At 43.4% G+C, this 14,379-nt stretch overlaps 2 protein-coding genes and 1 pseudogene across 2 annotated transcripts; all 3 read right to left on the bottom strand.

Annotated features, from left to right (window-relative positions):
* LOC122089556 lies at positions 1–1,411 on the bottom strand (annotated as a pseudogene).
* A 2,046-nt stretch (positions 1,412–3,457) lies between these two features.
* LOC122089557 lies at positions 3,458–7,671 on the bottom strand. The gene is made up of 7 exons (XM_042659291.1): positions 6,999–7,671; positions 6,733–6,818; positions 6,501–6,564; positions 6,130–6,395; positions 5,026–5,970; positions 4,834–4,884; positions 3,458–3,541 (listed from the first exon to the last, which is right to left on the bottom strand). Exons 1-7 carry the CDS (start codon positions 7,669–7,671, stop codon positions 3,458–3,460), a joined length of 2,169 nt encoding a protein of 722 aa, XP_042515225.1.
* Positions 7,672–12,666: 4,995 nt separating this feature from the next.
* On the bottom strand, positions 12,667–14,324 carry LOC122088038 (hydroquinone glucosyltransferase-like). The gene has a single exon (XM_042657177.1). The coding sequence runs from the start codon at positions 14,287–14,289 to the stop codon at positions 12,757–12,759; it is 1,533 nt and encodes a 510-aa protein (XP_042513111.1). The 5' UTR covers positions 14,290–14,324; the 3' UTR covers positions 12,667–12,756.
* Between the last annotated feature and the right edge of the window lie 55 nt (positions 14,325–14,379).

Genomic DNA, 14,379 nt, shown 5'->3' on the forward strand with positions numbered 1-14,379 from the left:
TTATATGGCCGCTTGAGTCTTCCATCTATTTGTCACCTCCAAGAGCGACTGTGTTGAAGAACCATCTTCACTCAATGCCTTGGCTGCAACATCCTTGAGCTCCCTCATCCTATTATTCCTCTTTCTCTTCCCTTCTTCTCCTTCCATTAGACACTTCACCACTGCTGCGATCTCCTCTCGCCCGACCCATCTTCCCCTTCTTTAGGCAACAAGGCCACCTTCATGTCCTCCACTAGCATCATTGCATTCATCCTTTGCTCTGCATAAAGAGGCCAAGCAATCAAGGGCACACCATGTACAATGCTCTCTAAGGTTGAGTTCCATCCACAGTGGGTCAAGAACCCTCCTGTTGAGGCATGGCTTAGCACTTCGATCTGAGGAGCCCATGAAGGCAATACAAGGCCCATCCCTTTTGTTCTTTCCAAGAATCCCTCAGGCAGAAAGGCAAAAGGTTCCTCAATACTTTGAGCATTAAAGTAGTTGGCAGCTACCTTCCCGAGTTGGGCTTCTAACAACCCACAAAAATCTTTGTTCACTCAACCCCAATCCAAAAGCCAATTCACTTAATTGCTCTAGTGAAAGAGACCCACCACTGCCAAATGATACATACAAAACAGACTCATTTGGTTGATCATCCAACCACTTCAAGCAATCGGGCACATCAACCCCATCTCTTGAACCACTTTGCATAAGTGGTCCAACCGGGTAGACCGGCGACACGTTAATGAGATCTTTACCTTCCTTCATTGCAGTCATAGCAGTTGGTTCCAAGTCCATAAAGCTATTAAAAATGATACCTTCAGCCAATCCATAGCGTTTGCAATGGTGTAGAAACAATGTGTAGTCCTCATTCTTCCTATCTTGAAATGACTGAAATAAATCTCCCCCATGAAGTGCAATGCAACCAGTCAATTTTGACTGGCTCTTGTAGGTCTCTATACTCACAAGAGTACATCTCATCAAGCTTGGGCGAATGAAGCATCCACAACAACGCCATCGCCACCATTGGGTCGAAGATGTAAGGTGAAACCATGAATTCCTAGGTCACATCAAATGCATCAGTGCCGAATTGATCAACAATCAAGGCAGTAAGATGAGTGGTGGTGCTTAAAACCTTGAGCACCTCGCGTAGAGAAGGAAGGGACCGGACAACTGAGTAACAGATGCGGATCAAGAGCCTTGCGTTGTAGAGGTCATCAAGGTTTGCCGGAGGGGGAAGCACTGAATCGATGCTTTTGGGGAGGTTATCTAGGATTTCTTGTACCGATTTTGGAAGGATACTATTTGTTGTTGGGATGATGATTGTAATAGAGAGGTGGTGGTGTTGGATGAGTCTCTTTGCAAGCTTTGCTAGTGGGATGAGGTGACCCATCCCTGGAGAAGGTAGAATGGCGATGTGGGTTGTTTCCATTGAAATTTTCTTGATAGAGTAGAGGCTTCGATCTTAGAATTTCAACAAAATGAATCAATATTTTTGTAGAGATAGATTGGCCATGGAGAGGGATCTATATGCTAATCTTATATAATGGCATCATCTACTGAAATGTCTAGCACAACAGGGGTCAAGGGGGTCATCATCATGATATACTATTTGATGAGGCAAAATATGTCCCCTTCTTCAGCATGGCTGAAGCGTGTATACAAACCTGAACAGAAGACTGACCCACCACCTCGGCCTCTCCTCGTTGATGATGAGGGTATTTCTTCCCAACCACGGCATGGGCAGGGATCATCCTGACCAATGCTGCACCTCGGCATCTCATCAGGCCGTGCTATCACCTCGGCCCTCCATCAGGCCATGCTGCCACCTCGGCATTTTATCAGGCTGTGCTGCCACCTCGGTCCTCCATCAGGCCGTGCTACCACCTCGGCTTGGCACAGTCAAGTAAGTCACCCAGAAAAGTGCACACATCCACTCCTACATTCAAGGAACACAATCCCTGATCACAGGGGCAAGACTCTATCCACTACACGTCATCAGAGGCGTCATCAGACTCTATTCCCAGAATATGCCTTGGAACTCGAAATATTCCCAGAATCACAGTGTCACTCCCCTCAAGAATTCTACGCCTAAAAAGGACTCTCCACAAACGCCCTTCCTTCTCTCTCCATCAGCAGCCTATAAATACCAAGGTAAGCCTTTATCATTGGGGATCAATTACTTCTTTTACTGGAAAAGCTCTATTGAGCATCTGCTGTGGAAAGATCTGACTTAGGCATCGGAGAGTCCCTTGTCGGGTCAGTCCAGCTCTCCCCTGTCATCTCTTCTCTGTAGGTCGACTAAAGCACCAGGAATTGCAGGGAAGATCATCCGGTCAATTTTTATCGCATCACTATTAATAATAAGAGAGGAGAAATTACGCAAGAGGATGTATATACTCTATATTTTATGGACGTGTCTTTATTTTTCCTATTGTTTTATTGCTTTTTTTGACAGGATGGGAAAAACTAGGGAAGGATATATTTGTGTCTAGGATTTTCTCTTCTTAAATTTTCTAGCCCATATATATGATGTTTTTTTTGGTAAAAACTATATATATGATGTCAGCATTTACGTAATCTTAATTTCAAATTGGGAAAAGGGACATAAATCGAACTAAACTTTCTATTTTGTCCCACCCTTGATCTTTGGCGTCTTATAATCTTTGGACGCCCTTCGCCTCTAATTCATGTGTGTAACCTGCAACATCATAATTCGTAGAGACAACGGTGGTGAAAGAAGTCTTATAAAAAAAGGATTGAGACCTATTCCAAATCCCCAGTAGTTTCTACAAACAAATTATTTGTTCATCACTAATATGCAACTCCTTATATTCAAGGAAAAAGATCCTCTCCAGGGATTGAACAGATCAGAGTCATCCCACAAGGGGTGACCTAGTGATGCACACGTCATGTGCTGGGCATGTGATGGGATGTGCATCCGGGTCCTCTATCTGTGGGATTACGCTCTCAGCTCTCTGCTCTTTAGAGAAGATCCGGACATACTCTTTGGAGAAGATTTGGACACGATATTCAATTAATATTACTCAGGTTTAATGGGTGGAAGTATTCTCTACCTTGTCTCTTTTTCACCTTCCTCAAGCAAATTCTCCCAATCTCTGTCCCTTATTTAGTGGGATTTAATTAGTTGTAATCTTTGAATATAAATGCACATATGATATCAATAAACGTATTGAGTTTTCACTTGAAATCACTAAGGATTTTACATGGTAGCAGAGTGGATTTTTTTTTTTTCGTTCCTTCTAATTATGTCAACGTGTAAGGTGATCTCTTTCCTCATATGCCCAGCCAGGAATACCTCCTATTATCAGATCCGTCTTTTAAAATGGAAATTTACATATGAGTTTAATAGCTGAAACCCAATCTCTATTCTTTATTTAGTGAGATTTAATTAGTTGTGATCCTTGTGTATAAACCCAAATGAAGTATGAAATAATAGCGCTAGAATCCTTTACAATCAGGTTTCAGTAGAAGAAGGATTAGAAATAAGATCATTCAATAAAAGAACATCAAAGGAATTCAGTTCCAATGCCAAATGGCCCTACAACAAAGATAAGCTTAGTCAAAAAACGAGACAAAATTCCAGTCTAATTCAACATCATCTTTACATAACACACACAAATTGGCTAAACACATCCTTCACTTTGTGGGTTCGAGGTTAAGGGTTCAATTCAACATGCCCCACTATTGCTCAAATGGTCTCGTCACAATTACAATAACTGAGCGGGGACGTTGAGCCTAGAATGTTGGGAGCCCCTTTTTATAATAAAGGGAAAAAAAAAATGAAGTCTAAAACCCCATCCACATATAACCTTTGGTCTACAAACACCCTCCCAAGAAACTAATGGGCACTTATGCCTCCAAATGCCTCCAAATGAAACACTTCATCAAAAGGCTAAAAACAGGGTAACAGAGTAAATAGATCCAAAACAGGGATAATGATATGCGGTAGATCGTGTTAGCGCCATTTGCCTTCAACATTTAATTAACAGAGTTGGGAAAAAACTCTCCCTTTGGAAGGCAAATTCCCTTAGCTTTGCGGGTAGATCGGTTCTGATTCAATCAACGCTCGCATTCATCTCGGCATATCTCATGTCATCCTTTTTACTGCCTAAAAAAATCTGGACTAAATTGGACTCCATCTATTCTAGATTTTTGAATGAAGACAGCCAAGACGGAAAGAAACTTCATCTTATAGACTGGCAAAAAATCTGCAAACCTAAACCTCTTGAAGGCCTGGGAATTAAATCCTCCGAGGTACAAAATAAAGCTTTAATTTGCAAACTCGGTTGGAGACTCATGAATGAACCTGACTCCTTATGGGTCAGAATCTTAAAATGTAAATACTACCTCAACAGGAGCTTATTCCATATTGCTACGAACCCTTAAAAAAAAGGGTTCATGGCCATGGAACAGTTTGACCGTGGTGTTATTATCCACTGTGTTCCAATGGTGTACCAAAATCATTGATAATGGCAACCAAACGGGCATTGAGTGGGACCCGTGGGTGCTACCTGTGGCGCCTTGGGTACTTCAAATTTCTCAATTCCAGACTCTATGAAAAACATAATGGTAAGTTTTTTTTCGCTAAAGGGTCATGTATATTAAGAGAAAAGGGGAAAAAAAGAAGAAACTGTACAAAGAAGATCCAAAAAAAAAGAGGATCCAGAGAAAAACAAAAAACCAGAAATCACCCCACCTAGAGCCCACCCCCACCTACGGCATTGCCATCAGTGGAAAGATAGGTGCTAGGCCAAAAAACAGAAAAAGAAAAAACTAATAAAATCTGAATCGCGATATGCCCATCGCATCCTCAGCCATGAAATCAAGCACCTCAGGAGGCCATTCCACCACTGATGTAGATGCTTCCTTCTTAGCAGCCATCTGCGCCAGGAAATCCACAATAGGGTTTGCCTCGCGATAACAATGAGTGATTTTCCATCTTATACCACTGAGATAAGAAATAAGGGAAGACCACCTTTGCCAAACAAACCACGGGATCCAGCCCCTTTGAAACATGAGCACCACAGCGCCCGAATCACATTCAATCCACAGAGATGCACAATTCAGCTCTCTAGCTCTCTCAATTCCTTCAATTAAAGCTTGAAATTCAGCATAGAAATTTGAAGCTATTCCTAAATAGGAGCTATAAATCGCTACAATCTGGCACTTGCTGTTCCTTATAATGCCACCTGCTCCAGCATTCCCTGGATTACCCAAGGACGAGCCATCACAATTTAGCTTCCACCATCCATCCATCGGAGGCAGCCAGAAAATTTCTTGGTCCCCTTTAGTCTTCCTTCTTGGTACCTCTATATTAAGCTTCAAGCATCTCTCAGAATCCAGTCGAGATTTTATTCTGTCATTTTTTCCTGGGCCACGTCTTCTAATCTCCTCTATTATTGTATGAAAGACTTGACCATAAGATCGATGGAGACCCCTAAATCTTCTCGAATTCCTTTCCATCCAAATAAAGTATGGAACAAGAATCAAACCAGCCATCCACAATTGAGACAGTCCAATGGATTTGGATTTTTGAGTCCACCATGAAGCATGCGCTAAAAAATCATCCCCCTGATAGGACCATTGAAAACCAAAGACTTCAGCAAACGCCCTCCAAATGTAGACAGCTCCATCACATTTCACGAACAAGTGATTTATAGACTCCTCAGCCTTATTGCACATCTCACACCTAGAAGGGAGCAGCACTCCTTTTCTTTTTACCTTGTCATCACAAGGAAGCTTTCCATGTATAAGTCTCCAGCCAAAAACTGATTGGCGGGGGATCAAAACCGAACTCCACACCATTTTTGCCCAGCCCACTTTAGGAGAAACCTTTCTCAATGCTTCCCAGGCCGATTTAGTGGAGAAAGCTCCTAAGGAGGATAGAGACCAACAGCATCGGTCTTTCTGACCCTGTGGCAAAGATATATTCCCTATAGCTTTGAATATATCTTTTAAAAATTCAGACTGAATAGGGGGAAAACACCACTTACCATCTTCAATAAAATCTACCACTCTGCAATTGCTATAGGAAAAATGGGACAAAGGGAGGGGGGAGAGCTCAGCAATAGACAAAGGACCTATCCATCGATCCTTCCAAAAGAAAATGTCCTCACCTGTACCCACCATCCACCGCTCAGATAGAGATACAAAATTCCACATCTTCGCAATACCTTTAAACACTGAAGATGCTCTATAACCCTTCTTGAGGTCTCCACCTTCATTCACAAATCTAGCCCGCAAAAAGGAACTAAAAGCAGATTCTTCATGCTTCATTTGCCACACAAGTTTGCTAATCACTGCACAGTTGACATCCCTCAGTCGCCTGATACCTAAACCCCCTTCCTCCTTAGGTCGGCATATCTCTTCCCATTTCACAGTGATTTTCTTCACTGTGGAAATATCCCCAGACCATAGGAAATTCCTAATCCATCGTTCCACCGTTTTAATCACCGATTCAGGCCACCAATAAATGGAAAAATTATGAATAGGCATACCTAAGATCACAGACCGAATGAGCTCTGCACGACCAGCCATTGAAAGGAGTTTGCCTTGCCATCCCTGTAAACGAGATTTAATTTTATCCATAAGAGGAAGCATCCTATCCTTCTTGACAGCGCCCTTGAAGATCTCAACCCCAAGGTACCTCGTCGGAAGAGAGCAAATTGGGATACCCAGCAGATCAGAAATATACCTCTTCCTGTGAGGGGCGACTTTGCCAAAAAAAACCTTACTCTTCTCCAAGCTTATTTTTTGGCCAGAAAATTCTTGGTAATTAATCAAGAATTCTCTCAGACATCTAACATGTTTTGCTCCTGCATTCATGAAGATAAAAATATCATCCGCGAAAAGCAGATGACTGGGGACAGTAGCACCTCTAGGACCAGGGAGCGCCTTCAGTTTTCCTTCCTTTAATAGACCATTTAGACCCCTGCACAACACTTCTTCTGCCAAAATAAAAAGCATAGGAGATAGCGGATCCCCTTGTCGCAAACCTTTCTCAACTCCAAAGAAACCCACTGGACCACCATTCAATAAAACTGAAATTCTAGAAGAAACCAAAATTTCATGAATCCAAGCTAACCAAACATCCGAAAAGCCAAATTTTTTCAAGACTGCAAAAAGAAAATCCCATGACAATGTGTCATAGGCTTTCTGCACGTCAATCTTAATACCCATGCCACCCCCTCTGACAGATGTATGTAATAAATTAGCAAGCTCAGAGGCTAAACCAATATTAGATGAAATAATCTTACCTTTCTGGAACGCCCCTTGCTCATCTGACACCAATCGAGGAAGAAGGCAAGATAACCTCTCAGCCATGATCTTTGATAGGACTTTACAGAAAAAGTTTGCCATGCAGATGGGGCGAAATTTATCCAGAGAGATCGCTCCCTCCACCTTTGGAATTAGCGTCACAAAACTGTTATTTACCCCATTCGGAAGCTTCCCACCGCGGAAGAAAGCAATCACAGCCCCACAAAAATCGTCACCCACTATCTCCCAACACTGTATAAAGAAAGCACCTGGGAACCCATCAGGACCAGGAGAGCTATCTGGATCCAACCCCCATACCACCTTCTTAATCTCTTCTTTGGCAGGAATAGCTTCTAATATGGAAGAGTCCTCCCTATTCACCTCATTAGGAATCACCTGCAACAGCTCCATATGATCTATGCAATGGTCCGCTTTATGAAAATTTTCAAAAAAAATGACACATATTCTGCCATCTGCAGCGGCTCAGAGACCATTGTACCATCTTGTTTTTTCAAAGCACGAATGCTGTTTTTTATACGTCGCACCTTAACCGATAGATGAAAAAATTTTGAGTTACGGTCTCCAAGTTTCGCCCAATTGCAGCGAGCTTTTTCAGCCCAAAGCTTTTCGTGCATCTCCACTGCTTTCAAGAGCTTAGATTTCGCCTCTGCTTCTCTGGAGTATAACTCATCAGACATCCCTATCTGGTCAATAGTTCGCTGGACTTCCTCCACTTCTGCAGTAGCATCTTTAAGAGCTACATCCAAGTTAGGGAAAGTCTGTCTTGCCCACCCTTTTAGAGCACCCTTAACTGCCCTTAATTTATATGCCAGCCTGCCAATGGGACCACCCCTAACCTCCCTAGACCACACATCCCTCACCAGGTCCACAAAGGATTCCTCTTTCATCCAAAAACGATGAAGTCTGAAAGGGGCATTTCGAGGCTTAGGAATCGCTGCTGAGGAAAAAAGGATTGGAGCATGATCTGAAATTGATCTATGGAGCACCTTCTGACCACAATCACCAAAAACGTCCAACCATTGAGCATTGAAAAAACTTCTGTCAAGCCTTGCCGCCACATGTCCTCTACATCTATTGTTTGTCCAGGTAAAATTGGATCCTTGGGAAGGAGAGCTAATCAAATCACAAGCATCCACCATGGCCTGGAACTCTGCCGCGGAACCCACATTGAATCTACCAGGACCCCTCTTCTCATGGGAATATAATGTGGCATTAAAGTCCCCCAAAACAACCCATGGACATAACAGTGCAGCCACAATGCCCATCTCCACCCAAAGATTTCTACGCACTGCCCTGAAACACGAAGCATGAATCACAGAAACCACAACCTGCTGACCATTCCATTGCATAGAAACTGAAATCATCTGCTCTGAAGACTGAACCACCACAGGCCTCGCAAGAGAATTTTTCCAGACTACCCAGAGGTTTGGCACTTTATCAAGACGGGAGTTATGGATAAATTCAGACATGAATCCCAGTCGATTAAAAAAACGAGCAGGGAAAGAAAAAGGATCCACCATGGGCTCTGCAATACACACCACATCAAGGGAGTGATCACGAAGAAAAATATGCAACGCTCTAGAAGCCGCTGCCTTTCGAACACCTCGGATATTCCAATAGAAAATCCGCATAATTAAAAAGATGTTCCATTAGACTTGTCCGACCTCAAGGTCTGACCACCACCTTTCTTTTTCTTTTTCTTTTTCTCCCCTGCGTCAATTCCTTTCTCAATTATCTCTGCTGCCTTATCGACCACTTGAACTCCCATCCGAGCAATCTCCTTCCTACTCAAAGGGAGCTGCAATGGGGCAGTATACTCCCTATTCATCACTGCACGACCCCCCCTGCCTGTCAGACCTCCTCGAGAACTACCTAGGGACACCCCTGTCCTTGTGTGACGAGCAGAAGACCTCACCCCACCCTGAGAGGAGGATGCAATAGCCTTGCTCACCTGCTGCTGAAGCTCCAACGGTCCAGTGATTAAAACTTAACCCAACTGGTTTGGTTCTCCTTCCTTAACCATATCCCGGTTTGATTCCTGCCCAGATTCAGAGGAAGACTCCTCATCAGACCGGCCCACCTCATCATCAGAAAATAATGCCTCCTTATCTGAATCAGAAGATTCAGACTGTATTTCCTCACTATCATGAGCTTCCTTATTTACAATCTCCCCCTCCTTAGCCGTTTCCAGATTTTCCAAAATAGGAATAATTGAATTGTGAGATGGAGAATTCAAATCAATTAAAATCTCACCTTCTTCCACATTTGGTAATTGAGGCAGAGAATTAAGAGGAAGACAAGCTCCCGCCAGTACTCCATCATTGTTCACACTTTTTGAATTTGAAATCACAAGATCGTGATCCCTTCTTTCCAAAGAAGTGTTGATGCAAACCGGAGAGTTATTCGTTCCCGAGTTGACTCTGTCTTCTTCATACACCGCCCCTGGTATCTCTGCATTGGCTCGAGCATTCTGCCGCTCGTCATAGGCCTTCTTTTCTCGGCAGGCGTGAACTTGGTGCCCCAGTTTTTTGCAGAAACCGCATTTGCCCAATGAATCCTCGTATATCAACTGCTGCTTGAACCAGAACAAAATTTGAGTCCCAGGCTGTTTGCGTTCCACTTGGATTTCCTCCAGCCTTGGAACCCCCACTTCCATTTCCACTAGAACACGAGCATAATTTCCGTATATAACGCTCTTGGTGCGTTGATCGAGACCAACTGGCCTCCCTACTGCCTTGGCCATTGTCAATAATACCTTTTCATGCCAATATTCCAGAGGAAGATCTGGAAAACGAACCCAAACCAGGACCTTATTGATCAATTTTTCATGGATGCTAAAATCTGGATGCCATCTTTGAAACCGAACGAGTTGACCTCCAATCTTCACAGGGCTTCGCTTCCACATCTGGGCCATATCAAGCTCAGACTCAAATTGGAAGATCGTGAAGCCCTTACCCATTGGTATCATCTTCACTTTACCTTTCAATTTCCAAAATTCACGGGCTTCTCTGCGAACATCATCCAGGGAAAGAAAACGAAAATTGATTCTGCCTATCAGGGCAAATCGATATTTTAGTAATCTATCCTCGTAAGCCTCCTGGGGAATGATCACCTTGGTCGAATTCCCTGCATGAACAGGGTCGGGCAGTTCATCCACCATCGGTGTGTTTGAGCCTACCACATTCGCATAAGATTTGTGTGGTATTTGATCAGTTGAGACGGTCACTTTTGCAGAAGCTTCGGTATCAGAACCAACAATGGAGGCGAAGGATTTATTTGCAGCAGCAGAAGGCTCCTTTCCTCCATCCAAAACCGCCTTCTCCATTGGAGGATGAGCCTTCCAAAAGTCTGTTAACCGGAGTTGCCTTCCCCTTTCCGGCGGGAAGCCACCTCCTGGACCATCCCCTGTGACTGTGAAAAGGCTCTCAGACATTCTGATTCCTACCCTTCATAAAATTTAGATCTGGAAAAATTAAGTCAAGCAGAGAGGAATCGAAGGGGTAGAAGTGCAGAACCTTCCCTGAGAACTCCTAACCGATGCTGTGATTTTTCCAAATTTTTCTCACAAAATCCTCAAGAAGATCCGATTCACTTCCTCAGACTCTCAGAGACCTTTCCCTGCTTTTCCCCTGACTTAGAATACCCGATCGAACCCGAAGGGAGTCTGCAGTTGAAGCTGATCAAAGAGCAGAAGCTGCAAATTCGTTTGAGGTGGGATCCCTGGTCTGCAGGTGCGAACAGCAACAGAGACGATGGTTGTCTGCTTCGTGCAGCTTGAGACGATGGAGTCGCTGGCCTTTTTCGTGACTTTCAACCGAGGCCCGATAGTTTGGATTAAAGAAGAAACTCACCGGCCGCTGCCGCAATCAAATGGAGATTCGCCTACGCTATCAACTGCTAACAGAGACGGATAAGCGCCGTCGGTGGTGGCAGAGTCTCCAGATCTCCGTCGGTGGTGGCAGAGTTTCCAGATCTCCGTCGGTGGTGGCAGAGTCACCAGATCTCCGTCGGTCTCAGTCTCCGTCGGTCTCAGTCTCTCCGTCGGTGGTGGCAGAGTCACCAGATCTGAGTTATTTTCTTCTCAGCTCACCTCAGATCTGATGGTCCAGATCCACCATTCCTCCCACATAATGGTAAGTAATCTCCTTAACAACAGATGGAATACTAATCTTCTTCTCCCCTTTTTACCTATACAATGGAGGTGGAAATTATCAAAATCAGGATTCCTTACCGCTAGACTGGCAAGTCATGGAACAATTACTAACAGTATTGAAATCTCCAACAGGAGTTCTTGCTCATTTCTCCGCTCACATTGGTAGCACTTCTTCTGGAAAATTCTTATTCATCCCAAATTAAGATATTCTTCTAGAAAATTGCCCATGATGGATTGCCAACAAGGGATGTGTTAAGCAAATGGGTTTCCTTGGAGTACGCTTGCGTCTTTTGCAATTCCAAAATGGAAACCATTTGGCACCTATTCATCTCCTGCGACCTTGCCAAACGAATTTGGGCAGTAGTCCGTTGGGACTAAAAACCATGGCCCTTCAGGCTTCTTCTTTCCAAAATATTATTATGTATTTCTTCCACACTTTATCCCGCGAGGATCGGAAATATTTCTTTGCTATTTTCATTATATTATGTTTCCTTACCCACACAAAACCCTGGATCCTGCATTACAGTGGATACATCAAATTAGGAACCCCGTGCCTCAACAGGCACTTCTCACCCACATTCAAGCCTCAAATACTCCCCATACCTTGCATAAAAAAACCGAATTACCAACACCTTTTTATGAAGGCAACATCTTAATTTACACCATAGTATCTAGACTCGAGGAATAACGGATAAGTAGGCGGTAGGGTTACTCAGTGGTAATGAAAAACTGCTACTAATAACGGACTATTTAATAACGGAAAACCCTTTAGAAGGAGGCCCCAAGGCTCTTCTGTTTGGAGTACAGTCTGCATCAAAACAAGGGCCAAAATTAACAGAAATTTGGACCAATTCAGAGATCATCCAAAAACCCGCTTTTGATTTACACTTTTTGGTGGCCCTTAAGTAAGGCCTCTCTGTTTTTTGTCTGTATATTGGACATTGTCGAATGTAGACTACTACCTCACTCAAAACAGGTATCTCACTGTGCTTCCGTTGCAAAAGCAACAATGGCAAACAGTAGATCAACAGCTGCTAATTTTGTAAATGTTTTTAACAAATAGTAAAATCTTTTCTGTTTCTTCAATCTAAAAATATCCAAGATAGGGAGGATGAAACACAGTGGATCATCCCAACGTCATGTTAGTGGAATAGATCCAAAACAGGGATGATGAAATGGAACAAATTACACCATGTGAAATTTGAGAACTAGCCGGACCCATTCGATTTTTTTTTTCTTTATTAGATGAAAAATAATTCAATCCATAAAACAAAAGAAAAAGATTCATACATCCAAGGGATTCTGTATCCCCAAGGCATCATCTAATTAATGCTGAGTTGAGTCTTCCATTTTTGTGTCACCTCGAAGAGTGACTGTGTTGAAGAACCATCTTCACTCAATGCCTTAGTTGCAGCATCCTTGAGTTCCCTCATCCTTTTCCTGTTTCCCCTCCCTTCTTCTCCTTCCATTAGACACTTCACCACTGCGGTAATCTCCTCTCGCCCCACTATTCCATCTTCCGTCGCTTTAGGCAACAAGGCCACCTTCATGTCCTCCACTAACATCACTGCATTCATCCTTTGCTCTGCATAGAGAGGCCAAGCAATCAAGGGCACACCATGTACAATGCTCTCCAAGGTTGAGTTCCATCCACAATGGGTCAAGAACCCACCTGTTGAAGCATGGCTAAGCACTTGAATTTGAGGAGCCAATGAAGGCAACACATGGCCCTTCGTTTTTGTTCTTTCCAAGAACCCCTCAGGCAGAAAGGCAAAAGAATCTTCAATGCTTTTAGCATCAAAGAAGTTGGCATTAGCTGCCTTCTGAGTTGGGCTTCTAATAACCCACAAAAATCTTTGTTCACTTAGCTCCAATCCAAAAGCCAATTCGGTATATTGCTCTGGTGAAAGGGATCCACCACTTCCAAATGATACAAACAGAACAGACCCATGTGGTTGATCATCCAACCACTTCAAGCAATCAGGTACATCAACCCCATCTCTTGAACCATTTTGCACGAGTGGTCCAACTGGGTAGACTGGGAGCCTGTTAATATCTTTACCCTCCTTGATTGCATCTAGAGCACTTGGTTCCAAGTCCATAAAGCTATTTAACATGATACCTTCAGCCAATCCAAAGCGTTTGCAATGGTGTAGAAACCATGTGTAGTCCTCATTCTTCCTATCTTGAATTGACATAAATAAATCTCTCCCATGAAGAGCAACACAACCAGGCAATTTTACTGGCTCTTGTAGGTCTCTATACTCGCAAGAGTACATCTCATCAAGCTTGGGCAAATGAAGACACCATGACAACACCATCGCCGCGGTTGGGTTGAAGATGTAAGGTGAAACCTTAAATTCCTTGGCAACATCAAATGCATCGGTGCCGAATGGATCAACAACCAAGGCAGTAAGACGAGTGGTAGAGCTTAAAACCTTGAGCAACTCACGGAGAAAAGGGAGGGACCGGGCAATAGTATGACAGATGCGTGTCAAGGGCCTCGAGTCGTAGAGTTCATCGAGGTTTGCCGGAGGGAGGAGCACTGAATTGATTGTCTTGGGGAGGTTATCTAGGATTTCTTGTGTGGATTTAGAAAGAGTATCATTTGTTGTTGTTGGAATGATGAATGTAATAGAGAGGTGGTGGTGGTGGATGAGTCTCTTAGCAAGCTCTGCTAGTGGAATGAGGTGACCCATCCCTGGGGAAGGTAGAATAGCTATGTGGGCTCTTTCCATTGAAACTTTCTTAATGGGTAAAGACTGTAGAGCTGAGGCTTCAACCTTGGATCTATACAGTAAGTAACAAGGGTGAAATGTGTAAGCACAATATATAATGGGGTTGTCATGGGCCATGTATTAATAAATAGAGATCGTCGAGAAAATTTATGCAAGAGAAGTGTATTTTAAGAGGATGTAATATTCTATCGCACTCGTTTCGCACGG

The sequence above is a fragment of the Macadamia integrifolia genome, chromosome 9, assembly GCF_013358625.1.
Source record: "Macadamia integrifolia cultivar HAES 741 chromosome 9, SCU_Mint_v3, whole genome shotgun sequence".
NCBI classification, from domain to species: Eukaryota; Viridiplantae; Streptophyta; class Magnoliopsida; order Proteales; family Proteaceae; genus Macadamia; species Macadamia integrifolia.